Source organism: Balaenoptera ricei, chromosome 6, assembly GCF_028023285.1.
Source record: "Balaenoptera ricei isolate mBalRic1 chromosome 6, mBalRic1.hap2, whole genome shotgun sequence".
Classification (NCBI taxonomy): Eukaryota; Metazoa; Chordata; class Mammalia; order Artiodactyla; family Balaenopteridae; genus Balaenoptera; species Balaenoptera ricei.
Window position 1 is genome coordinate 67856060 of NC_082644.1, and position 20403 is coordinate 67876462.

General features: G+C 43.0%; 1 protein-coding gene and 1 pseudogene across 2 annotated transcripts in view; both read right to left on the bottom strand.

The window, feature by feature from the left end:
• Positions 1-6277, bottom strand: part of SLC1A1 (solute carrier family 1 member 1) — a 74986-nt gene extending 68709 nt beyond the window's left edge. For both annotated transcript variants that reach the window (XM_059924790.1, XM_059924789.1), the window contains exon 1: positions 5961-6277. In XM_059924790.1, coding sequence (XP_059780773.1) covers positions 5961-6051 — 91 coding nt within the window. In that variant the 5' untranslated portion in view covers positions 6052-6277. The remainder of the gene's footprint in view (positions 1-5960) is intronic.
• A 10077-nt stretch (positions 6278-16354) lies between these two features.
• Positions 16355-16454, bottom strand: LOC132368335 (U6 spliceosomal RNA; annotated as a pseudogene).
• Between the last annotated feature and the right edge of the window lie 3949 nt (positions 16455-20403).

Below are 20403 nucleotides of genomic sequence, written 5' to 3' on the forward strand. Positions count from 1 at the left end.
TCCCTAACTCTGGTGGGTTCTGATTTGGTTTCAAAACTGAAAGCACCAGGCATAGGCATTCAAAGCCCAAAATTGTTTCCCTAATCCTTCAATATGTGGAACTAGGCACACGTCAGCTAAAGGATCGCTTCTCAAAGGTAATTAATTAAGCAGATACATGCAAGATATATATACATGTATAGAAACAACTTAAGTTTATTAGACCTCACATTACTGTTGTGATGAATAATTTAAGGCTGACATAGAACATTACCCTGGTAACAGTCCCAGACACAATTCACATTTTAACACCCCAAGTCACAGATGTAGAACAAATGACTCAACATCAAGGTCATTTTACCCTCTAGTAATGACCATTAACCCTTCCTTAGTTCCCTAAGGAAGACTTCCTCTAACTCCCAGCAATGAACTGAGGAATGACTATACAAGCATAGAGCTAAGGGATTTTAAACCTAGAAGGAACTTCAGCGACTTTCTGACCCAGGGTCAACAAGTATGCAGCACACAGGCCACTATTTCCTAACCTTAAGCCCTTGGCAGACATCAGTAATCAATTTCAGAACTTTTCCTTCTCAACAAACATATCATGCCAGACAGTCCACTACCTTTAAATTGGAGTTGGCACATGAATAAAATCTCTTTGATCTTCCAGCTAATCCAAACCTCTCTTCCTTCTGACAAGAAACAAAGATTCACTTTTTTATATAGCATTTTAGAGTCAGTCTCATTACTTTAAGGTCTCCTTTCATTTTCTAGTGCCTGCTAAGGGTAATCGGAATGCTTTTGCCCTCTAGGGGTCTATAATCTAGTTTTGAAGAAGAGAAGTTTAACATGCTTGATAAGTATATGTAAACTAAGTGTTAATCTGTCTTACTGATGCAGATCAGAGGAGGCTGAAGTAGGCAGAGAAGAATGTATGGTGGAATTCAAGCTTAGCTTTGGGCTCATTTACTCATTCAATAAACAAGGATAACGTCTAACTATCTCTCTGGGTCACAAATGACACAACAATTTAACAAATGTATTGAGCCCACCAGGCTTTGTGACAGGTGCTGTGGGTTTAGAGAGGGGCAACACAGAATTCCTTCCCTCAAGGGCTCATGGGTCAGTGGGGAAGGCAGAAAATTAGAAAACACTCTAACTATACAGTAACAAAAAGCAAGTAGACATTGGTTCTGTACAGTGGGAGAGCATGATAGTTCTTTTCCAAGCTGCTGCCCCCTCTGGGACTTCCTCTCCTGCTAGAGATCACCACCTCTTTCTCCCAAGGACTAAACCTAGCCAACAGGTTAACCTGCTGAACACCTCACAGAGCTGTCCTTTCCTTTCCACTCTCACTGCTGCTGCTCTGCTGAGGCCCCCATCTCTCTCTCTCTCTGCCTGGACCTTAACAGTAATCCCCTAGGGTGATCTGCCCACTTGCAAGATCACCCTTCTTGGATCCATTTTCCACAGCCATCTGCCTCAAGGATCTTTTCTAAGCACAGTCCTGCCTATGTCATTGTCCAGTTTTGTCCTCAGGAGCATGTCTGAACTTATCAGCATGGCATTCCAGTCTGTCTAGGATCTGGCCGCCGACCTCCGTGGCAGCCTTGCTTTTACTCCCCCCATGTCCCTCAATCACACCCTTTGCGCCAGTCACACCAAGCCACTTAGTTAGAAGGTAGAAAGGGCAGGCTTTGAAGGTGGAAACAATAGCAGGGCAGCCTCATGGACAGAGGTGTAAGGGTGGCTCTGAGCCTAGAGTGGAGACCAGTCTGGCTGATCAGTCTGGCAAATCCCACAGGAGCAGTGTTCCTCCAGGGCACACACTGCAATTCCGAGAGTCCTGTGGAGGCATGTTGCTGTCCCTTCTCAGTCTCAGGGGAGAAAGAAGCAACTACAGCCCAAAGTGCACACTACAGAATCCTCATACCCTATCCCGATGTGGCGTACAGCCTGACCACCATGGTCCCCAGGAGGGTCTGCAAGGACCAAATATGACAGGGAGATGGGGAGCAAGACGGAGGACAGCAGTCCAAAGGTAGGGAAGGAAAAGTATAGGAAGACTGGGCATTGCCAGTTGTTATCTGAGTGATCCTGAGCGAGTCCTGCACTGTTCCAAGTCTGGTTCCTCGTCCATATAACGGTGAACAATAAGGCCTACTTTATAGTTGCAATATTTTTTTCATTGATTTTTCTTAAGCATTTCCTAAGATTTCACTAGCCATGATGGAAATGAGATTAGAAAAGTGTAAAAGTAAAATACATAGCAGGATAAGATCCTAACTTTCTTATACAGAACAATTATAAAATACATCATTTTTTTCAAGTAAAAAAAAAAAAATACATAGCAGGTTAATTGTACTAGCCTCCTAAACTGATCTCTCTGCTTCCACGTTTGTCTCTGCTGTCTGTGGTCAAAAGAGCAGCCAGCCAGGGAAAGCTGATTAAAAGATAATCAGACCATGTCACTGCTCTGCTCAACACCTTTTAATGGTTTCCCAACTCCCAGTAAAAGTCAAAGTCCTTATAAGAACTCACACCATCCTACTGCCTCTTCCCCCCACCTCCTCACTCCACCCCCATGCTCTTCCTTAAACACACCAGGATCTCCCCAGATATCTGTGTTCCTTCACCTCTTTCCAGTCTCACTTCAGTTCTCACCTTCCCAGCAGGGCCTTCCCATTCTCCCTATTTCAAACTGCAATCCGCCAGCGCCCTCTCTGCTTTATGTTACTCTAGAGCACTCTCACCATCGAACATACTCTACATTGTAGTTTACCTATGTTTCCGGTTTACTGTCTACTTGTCTCCACTTGAACATAAGTCTCATGAGGACAGGGGTTTTTATTTTGTTCACTGTTATGTGCCCTGGTTCTAGAACAGTCCCTGGCACACAGTAGGTGCCTAATATATATTTGTTGAATGAGCGAATGATTTAAGCATTGGTTACTGTACAGGTATATTCCAAGGCTGAGCTGATTAGACGGCCAGCAGCACCAGGCCTGAGACCTGCCAGAGCACATGAGTTTCATGATAACAAAATACATTCTGAACACTGAGCTGCAGTCGTCTCCCCGCCCGACCCCCGATCTTCAGGAGCTTCACAGACACGTAGAAACTGAGCAAGAGAGCTTATACCATGACTCAAATTAGCACTGCCAGATACAAAAGCTCCAGCGTAGGAGACGTGAGGCTGGGTGGAGCAAGGGTTATTACTAAGAACATGAAGGAATTGTTCTCGATTTTGGACAATGGAATCTGAATCTGTAAATGATTGCTGCCTTTAGTGCTCCAAAGAAAATTATTCAGGATGAATAAGCTTGCCAGCTCTGTCCTGTAAATAACAACAGCTATTTCCTTTCCTGAAAATCCATAACCTGGAAATCAGATTTTTCAAATGACTGAAATAAAGCACAACCTGTCTGGACAGAAAGATCAGGCTTTATGTTGTGAACAGGGTGAGGGTTCCATGAGTGCTTTACCAACATTATACACGCTATGATCAGTATTGGCTGACGTGAATCACAATGCTTGGACACAGAATTCTCACACACAGATTCTGCTTGCACAGAATTCCCACAGACTACACAGACAGAGGTATGATTTTTGCACTCAAGCCCAAAGCTCCAAAGAATGAGGAAAAGAGGACTCTAGGAAGTGCCTTGTGATGGACACATTGAGGGTGGTGTAGGCTTGACTTCTCAGACCAGGAGCTGAAATGCTCAGGGACTGCCCGATGTTGCTCCTTTTGCAAATGTGCTGAAAGACTTCAGTTGAATGCTTACGATTTTTATATGGTGCTTTTCCTTTCTGGAGCAAAGTATCTGAATCAAGCTCCTGGGGCTTACCCACATTAAAACTGGAGGAAATTGCCCATCTGACACCAAAGGCCACGTCTACAAAACAGACATGTTATCTCCCGTGACCCTGAAGACATGTTTATGCAACAAGTTCCAAAGGCCAGGGAAAAATTTTCAAAATCTTTGCCAAACCAGTCTCCAGTGAATCAGTAAACTCAACACTGGTGTGCCACACCTGGTTAATAGGTGAGTATCTCTGGAAAACCCCACAGCTGAAAAGGCAGGATCATTTCACGTCCACGGGGGATCGTGAGGGAAATGCCAGGCTACCCAAAACCATCCTTAAAAAGGGATTTAACAATTAATTCTGGAATCTTGTCACTAGGAAAACAAGCAAGGCCATCTCATCTATTTGGCTGCAGGGTAAACAAATCACTCTCTCTGAGGCATCTGTTATTTAAAACGTGATGGGGCAGGATAACGCTTCCCTTAAAAACACCCTAACCGGGACTTCTCTGGTGGCACAGTGGTTAAGACTCTGTCTGCCAATGCAGGTGACACGGGTTCGAGCCCTGGAGTGGGAAGAACCCACATGCCACGGAGCAACTAAGCCTGTGCACCACAACTACTGAGCCCGTGCGCCACAACTAATGAAGCTCACGTGCCTAGAGCCCGTGCTCTGCAACAAGAGAAGCCACCACAATGAGAAGCCCACGCACCACAATGAAGAGTAGCCCCCGCTCGCCGCAACTAGAGAAAGCCCGCGCATAGCAATGAAGACCCAACGCAACCAACCAACCAGCCAACCAACCAACCAAAACAAATGCCCTAAACCATGTGGCTCTTCTTGGGGAAAAGAGTTAAGCAGTCAAGACTTGCTCCTCTACTTCTGTCTTTTCCTCCCACAGATGGCCTCTGCTAAGGTAATTCCAGGATGTTATTTATTTACTAGAAACCTGACTTGACTTTGCATAAGGATCTGGAGGAGCAAATCCGACCCTGAGGAATGCATTAACCTCCACAGACTTTTTTGGGGGGCGGGGGTTTGGGCACCAAGAGGGGGAGCAGGCAACACCAAATATTCTGAGATTCAGGAGCAGCAGCTGGAGAGAAAGGTGCATGGGGCTGGGAGAGGTACAGGCTAACCCTCTCCCCAGCTCCACTTTCCAAATGGAAGGTGCGGTTTTCAAAGGAGCCTCACCTGCTGGGTGTCGCCACCTGTGCGAGCTCTTAGAGGAAAGGAGGCAGTCTTGGCGCCAACCCCAAAGAGGAGCATCCCAGGGCCCAATGTGTAAAACAGACAACCTGGCAGAAATTCAGAGTCTAAATAGGTGCAACTCAGACCTCTGAGCAATGGATCTGACATTCACCTAGTCCCGCGATTTCTCAGGAATGAATCACTTAAACACACCTTGTTTAAAAACAAGCACATATGACTTAAAAATTACTTTCAATAGAAAAGCAATGTGGAGAGCAAGGAAGCTCAGGGAGGCTACCTCGGTAGATTTGCACGGGGGAAAGGGAGAAATCTGATAGCTCTCTTCCCCTTGACATCCTGGGGGCCACAACTGCATACTCCTGAATTCAAGCACGAATCTGGCCGGTTTTCCGTGCCTCCGTGCGGGCAGCGGCTCGCCGCGTGGGAAGGCACCTTTCCAGGCACTGCCCAGGGTGAGCGACCGAAGGTAACATCCACCTCCTCCCTCCCCCCGGGGACCGGACCACCCCTGAGATTAAGGTGTCTCTTCCAGTCCAACCGCGAACCATCATCCACACTCAATCTCTGTCCGGACAACGCATGGTTCAGGAAAAAAAGGGGGGAGCAGATAGGATTTAAAAAATTAAACCACATTTGCTTCCAAACGGGAAGAACCGAGAGCTCTTGCTTCCCTTTCTCCCTTGCAAACCCCTTTGATCATTCTGGGTAAAGCAGGAACCCGCAGCTCGCGGAACACCCAAACAGGAGTCCCGGAGGAGCTTTGTTCTTTGCACGCAGAAATCAGCACCCTCGAGGGTAAGCCCCCGCGTGGTGTCCGAGGCCGAGGGGGAGCCGAGGGACCCGAGCACCGGGTGCGCCAGCGCCATGCCCACCCTCGCACCCGCCCGCCCCACACGCGGCCTGGGCGCTGGGAGCGCGTGAGGGTGCGCGCGTCGCCCACCCGCCACGCAACTCACCTAGCACCACCGCAGCCACGGTGGAGAGTAGCAACCAATTATTCCTCAGGAAGCGCTTCCAGTCGCGTCCCTTCTTCGCCGGCTTCCCCATGGCTGGCGCCCGGGCTCGGAACCACAGCAGAGGCGGCCGCTCTTGTGCGTGGGGTTCGGCCGTGCGCGCTGGGGCCGGGGGAGCCCGGGGACCGCCGGTGGCTCCGCGGCTCACTGCAGGAGGGATGCGGGCGCGCTGGGGAGAGGGTGTACGTTGGCCGCTGCCGCCGCCGCCGCCGCCGCCCTCGCCGCCTCCGTCGCCACCTGAGCTCGCGCGCCGCGCCTGCAGCCCGTGCTAGCTCGGTGGCCGTGCGTGGCGGGCGCGCCCGGCTCCTCCTGCCGCCGCCGCGCTCTGCGGCGCCGCGGCCAACCAGCGACGAAAAAGGGAGGAGCGGCCGTCCCAGGGAGGAGGGCGGGTGGGTGCGTGCGTGCGTGCGTGGGGCGCCCGGGGGTCCCGGTGGAGCAGGCGTGGGAGGGCGCCCACGCTGTGGCTGCAGCGGGGACGGCTACTCAGGGACTGCTGCGCTCCTCCCCAGCCTTAGGCTGGAGCCTTTCGCTTTTTTTTTTTTTTTAATTTAATTGGTCAGGCTAGGTTTTCGGATTTATGGTTTCCTCCTCTCCCTAATCCAGAGGGGCGGAGTCGCTGGCCCCTTTGGTTTAGACTTAATTCGGCACACCCGCACGCCTCCTCTTTCTCAATACCAGCCACTGCCAGTGCAGCACCGCAGTGGGGAGAGTCGGGGGCAACTGAGTTCTGTCCTGGGTCCCATTTGCTTCTCCACTGCAACCTCGGATTGGCCAGCAGCCTGGAAAGCCTCCTAGAAGCGTCTAGGAGGAGGGGAAAAAAAGAGTGCTGGGGGGAGTGAGCAGGACAGGACTTTGTGAACTTTCACACGAGGCCTCTAACTCCCCTGCCCCCACAGGTATTATTAACTCTTCTCCTCAAGCCGAGGGAGGTGACGCTCCCACAGGATGGTCTGTGGACCCAGGGCTTGGAATGGGCCCTCTTAGAACTTCACTGCTGCTCCTTGCGACTGGCTCTGTGGCCGCCCAAGGCCCCAAAGCTGTGAGACTTGGCAGAATAATTGGGACTGAGAACCCGACGGAGCCGTTCTGAGGAGAAGGTGGGCGGGCCCATCCCTAAGGCCAGATGCTTTGGAAAGGCCAACACAGGAGAGGTGGAGAAACTAGGTAAGTGCAGCTAAGTGAATTTTCTAATTCTCTTCCATTCTTCTACCCAGTTTTTTCACCCTCGCTTATACAAAACTTTTTCCTTCCCTTTTACCACGCCACCACCTCTGCAGCTCCAGTCTGCCTTCTCATCAGCTTTCCTAACGTTAAGTCAGCCCTGCACCTTTTTGCTATTGTAGAGTCTCCTCTGATTGGGGAGGGTGGGGGAATCTCCCAGCTAGATTTTCTGGTGACTAACCTCTCACAATTAGAGCTCCATTCCTTTGGCTTAAATTGACAGAAGTGTCCTTGAAGAGAAAATAAGTTTTATGAACCATGTACACTTTAGTATGAATGAGTTTATCAGCTCCTTTCCAAAAAATAAATTTTGAGAGAAGGAAAGCTAGAGGGACACCAACGTGTCCAAGACATCCATCCCACAGTAAAAAAGCTGGAAATATTCAGATGTTCAACGTGAAGAGTGGTAAATATATTATGGAACTGCCATGCAACTGTACATTATGCAGCGTCTATAAAAGAAGTTTATGAAATTTCTAATAGCATAGGATGGCACATGTCATAGTATGAGGGAAAACCGGAAGATGAAAATTGTATATATCATGTGATCACAACTATGTAAAACAAACATAGAACAAAACCATGTACTTAGAAAAAAGTCTAGAAGGAAACACAAAATTTTAACAGTGGTCATTTTGGGGTGATATTATTACTTGAATCTTTTTGCTTTCTATTTTTCTGTATTTTCTAAAGTGTTTACCATAAGCATACCTGTGCCCACTACAGTTGTGGATAGGGCTGTATTTAAGAAATAAAAAGGTCCTAAAGAGAAAAACGTGGAAGAATCTAAGCAGACTTTGTACATCACAGTTTTTTGAGGTGTATGTAGTGAGATAATTACACCTGGGTTTTGGGAGTAGGATATTTAGGTTGAAATCCCAACACTACCATTTACCAGCTGGGTTACCTTGGGCAAGTTGCTTAAATTTTTTGTGTCTCAGTTTCTACATCTGTAAATGTGGGCATTAATAGTATTTATCTCATGAGGGTATTGTAAGAACTGAATACAAGAATGTATGTAAAAGACGTAGAACATTGTCTGGCATACAAGTGTCATCATGAGTTTTACTTGGGGGTCAAACTGGACAGGCATCTTTTTACTTCCTCTTGTTGCCTGCCTGTTATGAACACACCCTGAGCCACCTCACACCCACAAGAACCCTTGTATACGTATTTTTTATTATTAATTTTTATTGGAGTATAGTTGCTTTACAATGTTGTGTTAGTTTCTGCTGTACAGCAAAGTGAATCAGCTATATGTATACATATATGCCCTCTTTTTTGGATTTCCTTCCCATTTAGGTCACCACAGAGCACTGAGTAGAGTTCCCTGTGCTATACAGTAGGTTCTCACTAGTTATCTGTTTTATACATAGTAGTGTATATATGTCAATGCCAATCTCCCAATTCATCCCACCCCCCTTTTCCCCCCGGTATCCATATGTCTGTTCCCTACGTCTGTGTCTATTTCTGCTTTACAAGTAAGTTCATCTGTTCATTTTTCTAGATTCCACATATAAGCAATATTATACGATACTTGTTTTTCTGACTTAACTCTGTATGACAGTCTCTAGGTCCATCCACGTCTCTGCAAATTGCACAATTACTAGAACCCTTGTATATTGGTCAATAGTAATTGCCTTTAGAATTACAATCAGTGGACCCTGAATCTATTGTACTTTCACACCTAAAGCCCATATAGTACATATTCATTTTATGCTTATTTAAATTATGCAATTTTAGGATAGTGCAATATAAAAAGAAAAATAGAGTCTAAACATACACACTCATTTTGAAATAATTAAAATCTCCTAAATTAAAAATAAAAGTCAAGAATCGAAGAAGTTCAAAGCACGTGGGCCAAGTGAATTATGAACTATGTTTATGCTATTGCTACATGGCAGGTCCACTTTAGCTGGTAATAAAAGGTAATTAATAAGCAAACACTTATAATACACTTAACATTTGCCAGACACCCTTCTAACCACTTTATACATAGTAACTACTTTGGTCCTCACAACAACTTAATGAAGTAGGGACTATTGTTACCTGCTGGAAGAATCAAGTGAGATATTGTGTATTATTATTATCTTCATTTTACAGCTGAGGAATCTGAGGCAAAAAGAGGTTAAGTAACTTGCTTAAGTTCCCTCCATTATTAAGAGACGGATCAAGGATTGAACTAGATGGTCTTGCTCAAGCTAAATGCACAAACTCTGCATTAAACCAGGGGTCCCCAACCCTCGGGCCACAGACCGGTACCAGTTCATGGTACCGGTTCATGGCCTGTTAGGAACTGGGCCGCACAGCAGGAGGTGAGCAGCAGGCAAGCGATCGAAGCTTCATTTGTATTTACAGCCTCTCCCCATCGCTCACATTACCGCCTGAGCTCCGCCTCCTGTCAGAGCAGCAGCGGCATTAGATTCTCATAGGAGCGCGAACCCTACTGTGAACTGTGCATGCGAGGGATCTAGGTTGCGCGCTCCTTATGAGAATCTAATGCCTGATGATCTGAGGTGGAGCTGAGGCTGTGATGCTAGCACTGGGGAGCGGCTGCAAATGCAGATTATCATTAGCAGAGAGGTTTGCACAGAGACCATAATAAATCAATTGCTTGCAGACTCATATCAAAACCCTATCAGTGGGGCTTCCCTGGTGGCACAGTGGTTAAGAATCCGCCTGCCAATGCAGGGGACACGGGTTCGTGCCCTGGTCTGGGAAGATCCCACATGCCGCGGAGCAACTAGGCCCGTGAGCCACAACTACTGAGCCTGTGCGTCTGGAGCCTGTGCTCCGCGACAAGAGAGGCCGCGATAGTGAGAGGCCTGCGCACCGCGATGAAGAGTGGCCCCCGCTTGCCACAACTAGAGAAAGCCCTCGCACAGAAACGAAGACCCAACACAGCCAAAAATAAATAAATAAATAAATAAATAAATAAATAAATAAATAAAAAACCCCTATCAGTGAGGGGCAAGTGACAACTAAGCTGCATCTGGTGGCAGGCTTTATAATGGCAAGTGAGTTGAAGTACTTCAGTTGTACAGCTGCATCTGGTGGCAGGCTTTAAGTCAGAATCCGACACGTATTTTAGTCCACACGTGTCCCACCCATTATTTTATTTACCACTTCCGTCCGTGCCTCTTTCCCACACTGTACACTTGTCTCAGTCACAGTTTTGGTAAGCCCACAAGGTAACCCTAGCCAAAATGAGTAAAAAACAAACATCACTGGAGAGCTTCTTTGAAGAGGGGTAAAGCCCCAATGATGAGACAGCAGAAGACTCTAAGACTGCCAACAAAAAGAAAGAGGCATTTAAAAGAAAATACTGAGAGTCCTACTTAAATTACAGGTTCATTGCAACAGGTGATTCACATTCTCCAAGCCCGCTTTGTATAATATGTGGTGACCGGCTCTCCAATGAAGCCAAGAAACCTTCAAAACTGCTTCGTCACATGGAGACCAAGCACCCTGCATTAAAAGACAAGCCTTTGGAGTTTTTCAAAAGAAAGAAAAGTGAACACGAAGAACAGAAGCAATTATTGAAGGCCACTACTTCATCAAATGTGTCTGCACCGAGAGCATGGTCCTTAGTGGCTAACTGCATTGCTAAAGCTAAGAAGCCCTTTACTATTGATGAAGAGTTGATCCTGCCTGCTGCTAAGGATATTTGTCATGAACTTTTAGGAGAGGCTGCAGTTCAAAAGGTGGCACGTGTTCCTCTTTCGGCTAGCACCATAACTAGATGAATTGATGAAATAGCAGAGGATACTGAGGCACAGTTATTAGAGAGGTTTAATGAGTCACCGTGGTACGCAGTCCAGGTTGACGAGCCTACCGATGTTGACAACAAGGCAACAATGCTTGTTTTTGTGCGATATATTTTTCAGGAGGATGTGCATGAGGACATGTTATGTGAACTTTTGTTGCCAGCCAACACCACAGCTGCAGAACTATTCAAGTCTTTGCATGATTACTTATCAGGAAAACTGAATTGGTCATTTTGTGTTGGTATATGCACAGATGGAGTGGCTGCCATGACTGGATGGCTTTTTGATTTCACTACTCGGGTCAAAGAGGTTCTGAATGTGAGTCTATGCACTGTGTCATCCATAGAGAAATACTGGCTAGCCAAAAAATGTCACCTGAACTTAACTGTTTTGCAGGATGTAATTAAAATTATCAACCATATTAAAGTACATGCCCTTAACTCACGTCTGTTCGCGCAGCTCTGTGAGGAGATGGACACAGAGCACACATGTCTTCTCTTATACACAGAAGTGAAATGGCTTTCTAAAGGTAGATCACTGGCCAGAGTTTTTGAGTTATGAGAGCTGCTCCAGAGATTTCTTTTAGAAAAACAGTCACCCCTGGCAGCACATTTCATTGACACAGAATGTGTTGCAAAACTTGCTTACTTGTGTGACATATTCAACCTGCTCAACGAACTCAATCTGTCACTTCAGGGGAGAATGACAACTGTGTTCAAGTCGGCAGATAAAGTGGCTGCATTCAAAGCCAAACTGGAATTATGGGGCCGATGAGTGAACATTAGGATTTTTGACATGTTTCAAACATTAGCAGAGATTTTGAAAGAGACTGAGCCAGGGCCTTCTTTCTCCCAGCTGGTGCATGATCACCTATCTCAGCTTTCAAAAGAGTTTGAGCATTACTTCCCAACCACAAAAGACCCCCGAACTGGGAAGGAATGGATCCACGACCCGTTTGTGAATAAGCCAGGTGAATCGACTTTGTCTGTGCTAGAAGAGGATCAACTGCTTGAGATCTCAAATGATGGTGGCCTTAAAAGTATGTTTGAGACAACTTCAAATCTCCATACGTTCTGGATTAAAGTCAAGGCAGAATGTCCTGAGATTGCCACAAAAGCACTGAAAAGCCTACTTCCATTTCCAACATCCTATCTTTGTGAAGCAGGGTTTTCTGCAGTGACAGCAACCAAAATGAGATTATGGAGTAGACTGGACTTAAGCAACACAGTTCATGTGTCACTGTCTCCCATCACCTCCAGATGGGACCATCTAGTTGCAGGAAAACAAGCTCAGGGCTCCCACTGATTCTGCATTATGGTGAGTTGTATAATTACTTCATTATATATTACAATGTAGTAATAATAGAAATAAAGTACACAATAAATGTAATGAGCTTGAATCATCCCGAAACCATCCCCCCCCCCGCCCCACCCCCACCCCAGTCCGTGGAACAATTGTCTTCCACGAAACTGGTCCCTGATACCAAGAAGGTTGGGGACTGCTGCATTAAACCACCACCTCTTATATGAGGAACAAATACAGAATTGTTATGGGAAAATTACTCTTGAGTTACATGAATTTTACTTTATGCAAGATCTTCAAGAATCCCTCCGTTCACATCCAAGAGACACTATGGTGTCCTACAGTGCTGTGCTGAAGTGGAAACTGCATACATTTTATGGGGCAGTGGTTGAACTCTCGAATCCTCTCCCCATTGCTGCTACTGGAACTTAATAATTCTATGTGATTTCTCTGCCTAAGACAAGAAATGGTGTAGGAAGCATCACTTTGGGAAGGGGGGAAATTGGAGACCCCTAGTGCTCAAGTTCTATTCTTTCTTACTTTCTTAGCCTGGGATAGTCATGGACACAAATGATCACAAATTCGAGGAGAGTGAAGAGGCATTTCCCTTGTAAACTCTACCTGAGGGGATCTTGACCACTCAGCTCCTGGAACAAAAACTTCACTCTCTTGGGATAAGATCTTAAAGCCAAGTAGAAAGAAGTGTTAGAATTTTACCCCCTCCAGTAGATGTTAACATCTCCCTTTTTCCAGGTCCCTCACATTTCTCATCCTACTGAAATACACCTTTGGCCAGTTCTTACTAGATTACATTTTGCCAGTGTGCTTGCTTGCTCTTTTCCTCCCTCCCTCCCTTCCTTCCTCCTTCCCTCCCTTCCTTCCTTCCTTCCTTCCTTCCTCCCTCCCTCCCTCCCTCCCTTCCTTCCTCCTTCCCTCCCTCCCTCCCTTCCTTCCTTTCTTTCTACCATTTAAGTAACTATGCCATTTCCTTTATTGTTATTGTTCCCCACCCCCCTTTTAAATTGTTAACTCATGGACTCTCTTGTTAGTTATTAAAGAAAGGAGACTTCGACTTTGCCACACAAGGTTAAATGAGCAGGTGACAACCTGGCCTTATATATTAATTGGGATAGAAATGGAAAGGGGCATTCAGAAACAAAAAGTAAGGCATCAGCTTCTGAGTGTCTCTCAAAATAGTATGCTGGTTGCATTCTACCCCCATAAAACATATGCAGTTAGATGCTTTGTCCTCAGGCTGTGGTAATGGGGAGAAGGAGGTCATGGGTACCAGAGTCTCCTTCAGCATCTACAGCTGTGCAGCCATTCATGACTGATAGATGGTAAGAAGGATGCTGTCAGCATATTCAGATGCCCTTTTTAGCAATCTCCTTTTTATCTTCCAATCTTGATTTGCATTTCTCTTGGAATTAAAAATGAAGGAGTAAAAGAACTGTAATTCATTAAATCTTCACAGTAGTTCTCCAAGCAATATTTTATAAAGATGATTTGGCCTGAAGAGACTTACATGTTAGTTAGATATCCTTGAACTCTTAGATTCAACAGAACTTTGCCCCATAGGCTTTATTGCTTACTCTTACAAACTGAAGAGCAATTCCGTTTCATTTTAAAATATGAAAAAAATAAGTTATCTGCTTCGTAGAAGCTGTGTGTCCTTGAACAAGTCACTTAATCTCTCTGAACCTCAATTTTCTCATCTGAAGATATCATTTAAAGTAATACAAATGGTCAATACATATTTGAAACATATGAAAAAATTTTCAATCTCACTAGTACTCAAAGAAATGAACATTTAAACCAATATTTACCAGCTGAACAAAGATATTTTAACATAAAATATTTTATTTTATTTTTTCACATCTTTATTGGAGTATAAATGCTTTACAATGTTGTGTTAGTTTCTGCTGTACAACAAAGTGAATCAGCTACATGTATACATATATCCCCACATCCCCTCCCTCTTGAGCCTCCCTCCCACCCTCCCTATCCCACCCCTCTAGGTCATCACAAAGCACCAAGCTGATCTCCCTGTGCTATGCAGCTGCTTCCCACTAGCCATGCATTTTACATTTGGTAGTGTATATACGTCAATGCTACTCTCTCACTTCATCCCAGCTTCCCCTTCCCCCCCATGCCCTCAAGTCTGTTCTCTACGTCTGTGTCTTTATTCCTGCCCTGCCACTAAGTTCATCAGTACCAGTTTTTAAAATTCCATATCTATGCATTAGCATACGGTATTTGTTTTTCACTTTCTGACTTACTTCACTCTGTATGACAGATTCTAGGTCCATCCACCTCACTACAAACAACTCAATTTTGTTCCTTTTTATGGCTGAGTAATATTCCATTGTATATAATAGCATAAAATATTTTAAAATTCACAATTATAAAATTTATAGTTTTAACGTTTTAATTATAAACTTAGAGAAGGTATGGAAAAATGGGCAGTGTCACACACTGCTGGTGGACCTGGAAAATGCTATGATTTTTCTAAGGATAATTAGGCAATTTGTAATCTTTCCATCAAAAGTGTTTGTATTCTTTAATTCAACCAGTCTACCTCTAGAAATTTATACCAAAAAAGTACTACAGGGCTGTTTATCCCAACTCAGTTGGAAACAACTTAACTGTGTAGTATAGTAGATTGGCTAAAGATTGATTAAGTGTGTAAAAATACACTGGACAATGGAACACCATTCAGGGATTGAAAAGCATATTTTAGCAGAATATTAAATTACATGGGAAAATGTAAACACACACATACAACTATGTTTTGAGATGGCAAAAGTAATAAACAGTGGGTGGGTTGCTTTTTACAATGAAGATGTAGTCATTTATTATTTTTAAACCTAAAAAGATAAAACTTAAAATATGCATATTATAATTCCAAGTAAGTCTCTGTGTGTGTGCGCACGTGTGTATAAGAGTTGTGATATGAAAGTTATTAATGTGCTTTTTTCGTTTTCCTTTCTGAGCATATGTTCTTTGCCCTGCTAGGCCAAGGTGTTCATATGCTTAGGAGATTAAGATTTGTTATAGAAGGAATTTAAAGAAAAAAAAAGTACTAACATTACACTTCCGTGTTATATATTATAATAATAATAAATAATAATAATATTAATAATAATAATTGTGAGAAAGAATGTTCCATATTCCTTCATCTCCCCACTAGAATATCAAAAGATCCAGTTCACAGAATTTTCCTGTAGTGTAGGAACGATACCCTTCTATCTATAGCAGCTGTCACTCTACTGGAGCAGGAGGTTAAGACATAGGGGAATTAGAAGAAAAACTTACTACTTTCTAGTCAAGGGAATGGTGGGAGGAAGAAACGGAGAGAAGGAGAGATGTTGGTCCTGTTTTCTCTCTCCAGGCAGACTTCATCCAGGAAGGGGGTGTATGTTAGAGAAAAGGGGGTGGCAGCTGTCCCCTACTCCCTATTAGGAGGCTGCTTCCCAGGCTCTCCCTTACCAACCTGGGGTGCAACTACATCAGTGCAAATGTGGCAGGACAGTGTGATCAGGCAGCAAGAGGCTCTGAGATTTCACTTCTCAACCACTGTCTGTTCCTGGTGGCAGGGATGCTGAGCTGAGAGTCACGGAATGGTCATGGCAGGATGAGGGGACTCTTCTTAGAGTCTGGGGGGAACCCATGTGAACTGGCCTCATGCAGAGAGACTCACTTATTTGTTACTTAGTGATAGCTGAGGTGAGACAGAGGCTGTGGGTAGATGCCCATAGGCTCTGGCTCTAACAAAGTAAAGCAAAGGACAGAAATACATCTTCACAGCAGCAGATTTCAACCAAGAAGGCCCACAGGGCAAGTTCCAACCAGAAACGCAGAGGACAGTGCTCTGGAAACCAAGATCCAAATGAGTCCACACATTACACTGGGTTGTTAATTTTGCATAGTCTCTTTTATTCTACAACAGATGCTCCTTATCTCATTTGTTGAGGGGTCATTTGTCCTACAAAATTCCCCATATTCTGGATTTGGCTGGTTGTTTCTTTCTTTTTTTCCTTTCTTTTTTAAAATATGGAACGCTTCACGAATTTGTGTGTTATCCTTGCAAAGGGGCCATGCTAATCTTCTCTGTATCATTCCAATTTTAGTATATGTGTTTCTTCACGGTGGCAATTAATTTGTTTCTCTACCTCCACTCTTTCCTCTAAGCTGGTGATTAGATCTGGAGGTTTGATGTTTAGCAATGCTAAGATTGAACAGTGGATTCTGATGTTGCCAGCCTGATTCATCCGTGATAAATTCACCTGTCAACCCTTTTGAATATTGTTTTGGCATCTGTTGGTGATGGTTGCTTAATACCATTTTGTTTAATTCATTCTAATTCTATCATTCCTTCTGAACACATTTGCTGAGATTCTTCCGTAAGAAGAATTTCTACCTCATCAACTGTTTGGTTACCCTGAAATAGAGTTTGTATGGAAAAGGCAGGATTCATGCTTAATTTCCTCCCTTTATTGGTTTTCTCAGTAATGAATTGGTACACTAGAAACATCCAATGGTGATTGATGAGGTTTTGTTTTCTTATTTTTTGTTAGTATTATTATGAACACATGGATTTATGTGTTGTGGATGGTTTTATGTGTTTCAGTCAGTTATAATCATGATTCTTTTCCTTGCTCCAATTGTCCCATCTTTGGTCAATAGGAGCCCCTTCATTTTGACTCCTGTGTCCTTTTGACAGAACTATTTGTCTTCAATAGTGTCCTTATTTTCTGGCTCAGGAAGATGTCCCAAGGCCATCTCTTACATTTCTTGCCCTGGAGCTAGAATCAGCCATTTTTCAAAAGAGTCCGGGTTCCTCTTGGTGGAGAATAGTATTTAGAAGCTATGATCTTGGTGATGGGGGGCTCATTGCTACTAGGTTGTCAATGCTTCTAGACCTTTTTAGTGGACAGCCCTCAGAAATACATATTTCATGGTAAGAGACAAATATATAATGAGTTCATACTGATGTTTCCTGTACAATTTTTTTGTTATTGTAAAATACTCATAATTAATTTTACCATGTAAACAATTTTTAAATGTATGAGTTTGTGACATTAAGTACATTCACATTATTCGGCAAACATCACCACCATCTGTCTCCAGGGCTTTCTCATCTTCCTAAGCTGAAACTTTGTACCCATTAAACACTAACTCCCCACTCCCTTTTCCTCCAGCTCCTGGAAACCACCATTCTACTTACTATATTTATGAATATTTTCCCTTTTGTGGCTGGTTTATTTCACTTAGCATAATGTCCTCAAGGGTCATCCATGTTGTGGCATGTAATTTCTTACTTTTTAAGGGCGAATTATGTATACATTGATGTATATACCACATATTGTTTATCCATTCATTCGTTGATGAACACTTGGGTTGTTTCCACATTTTGCCCATTGTGAATAATGCTGCTACGATAATGGGTGTATAATTACCTGTTTGAGTCCCTGTGTTCAATTCTTCTGTGTATATATCTGGAAGTGGAATTGCTGGATCATATGGTAATTCTATGTTTAATATTTTGAGGAACTGCCATACCATTTTTTACATTGGCTGCACCATTTTACATTCCAACCAGCAAAGCACAAGGGTTCCAGTTTCTCCACATCCTCATCAATACTTGTTGTCTTAATAGTAAGTATCCTAATGGGTGTGAATCAATTCAAATTTAAGATTACAGAGTTTTGATTAAACTTCTTTGATTTTACTCATATCAATTTTTTCTTTACTTCGAAAATCGTGGTTCCCAAAGACATTAAATGAAGTATTTATTTCCTAATCTATAATGTATATATAATAGTTTTTAAAAAGTATCAATATTACTTCTAATAATAAGACCACTGAAAGCAGCTTAAGAATTCTTTGTGGTTCTTTTGTCACCTGGATATATACCACAAGGGATATATCGTCAAATTTCTGTGTTTGAAAGTCACTCAACAAACATAACTAAAGAGAAACAGAGTCATAGATACAGAGAATAAACAGGTGTTTCCTCGGGTTGGGGGGATGGGATGAGAGAAATAGATGAGGGAGATTAAGAGGTACAAACTTAAAGTTACAAGGTAAATGTCACAGGTATGAAATGTACAGTGTGGGGAATATAGTCAATAATTATGTAATATCTTTAGTGACAGATGATAACTATTCTTATCATGGTGATCATTTTGAAATGTATAGAAATATCGATTTATTATGTTGGGTACCAGGAACTAATGTAGTGTCGTAGGTCAATCATACTTCAAAAACAAACAGACAAACTCATACAAAAAGAGATCAGATTTGTGGTCATTGGGGGTGGGGGAAAAGGAATTGGATGAAGGTGGTCAAAAGGTACAAACTTCCAGTTATAAGATAAATAAGTACAACATGATAAATATAATGAACACAGCTGTGCGTTATATATGAAAGTTGTTGAGAGTAAACCCTTAGAGTTCTCATCATAAGGAAAAAATCTTTTTCTGTTTCTTTAATGTTGCATCTCTGTGCGATGATGGATGTTCACTAAACTTATTGTAGTCATCATTTCATGATGTATGTAAGTCAAATCATGATGCTGTACACCTTAAACTTATACAGTGCTGTATGTCAATTATACCTCAACAAAACTAGAAGGAAAAAAATATCCATGGGCAGAATTCCAAGGAAAATGACCTAAGAGTCAAAAATAATAAAACAGCACAGCACTGTTAATGCACTAAACGCCACTGAACTGTACATTTTAAAATGGTTAATTGTATGTTATGTGAATTTTACCTGAAAAAAAAAATTGAATTAAAAAAAAGTCACTTGAAATAATTATTTGCCCTGTGTATTTATGCCTTCAATTTGATATACAGTTAGAATCATAGGTTTCCATTTGGTGTCAATTTTTTTTTTTATTTTATTCTTTGGCCACACTGCGTGGCATGCGGGATCTTAGTTCCCCCACCAGGGATCGAACCCGTGCCCCCTGCAGTGGAAGCTCAGGGTCTTAACCACTGGACCGCCAGGGAAGTGGTTTTCAAATTTTAGAAATTGGTTTTTAAAAATTCAATAATTTTTAAAATATGTAAAACTTTTACATAGTTCAGTCAAAACTGTAAAACAGCACAGTCAGAGAACTCTCCATCTCCTTTCTTCCTTTACTCCCCTACCTCCCACCATATGTAACAATTAGCAGATATCTCTTACTGTTTGGTTTATCCTTTAGTTGCTTCTTTTTAGGAAATAGAAAGAAATATTTATATTTACATTCTCCTTCCCTTTATTACACAAAGGTGACATTTTACAAGCCCTGTTCTAGGCCTCACTTTTTTTCATTTATCCTGGTGCTCACTTAGTGTTACGTACAGAGATCTTCCTCATTCCTTTTTCTGTTCAATACTCCTTTGTGTAGGTCTTATTGTAAAGAAATCTTCCTCATTCCTTTGAACTGCTACAGAATATTATACTGTGTGAATAAACCCATAGTTAATTTAACAAGCTCCCTACAGCTGCTATGGAGGACAGTATGGAGGTTCCTCAAAAAACTAAAAATAGAGCTATGATATGATCCTGCAATACCTCTCCTGGGCATATATCTGGAGAAAACCATAATTTGAAAAGGTAATGCACCCCAATGTTCAGTGCAGCACTATTTACAATAGCCAAGACATGGAAGCAACCTAAATGTCCATTGACAGATGAGTGGATAAAGAAGAGGTGGTATACACACACAATGGAATATTACTCAGCCATAAAAAAAGAATGAAATAATGCCATTTGCAGCAACTAGATGGACCTAGACATTATCATACTAAGTGAAGTAAGCCAAACAGAGAAAGACAAATATGATATCGCTTATATGTGGAATTTTAAAAAATGATACAAATGACGGGAATTCCCTGGTGGTCCAGTGGTTAGGACTCCATGCTTTCACTGCTGAGGGCCTGGGTTCCATCCCTGGTCAGGGAACTGAGATCCCACAAGCTGCGCGGCACAGCCAAAAAAAAAAAAAAAAAAAATACAAATGAACGTGTATACAAAACAGAAATAGACCCACAGACATAGAAAACAAACTTATGGTTACCAAAGGGGAAAGGGCAGGGAGAGGG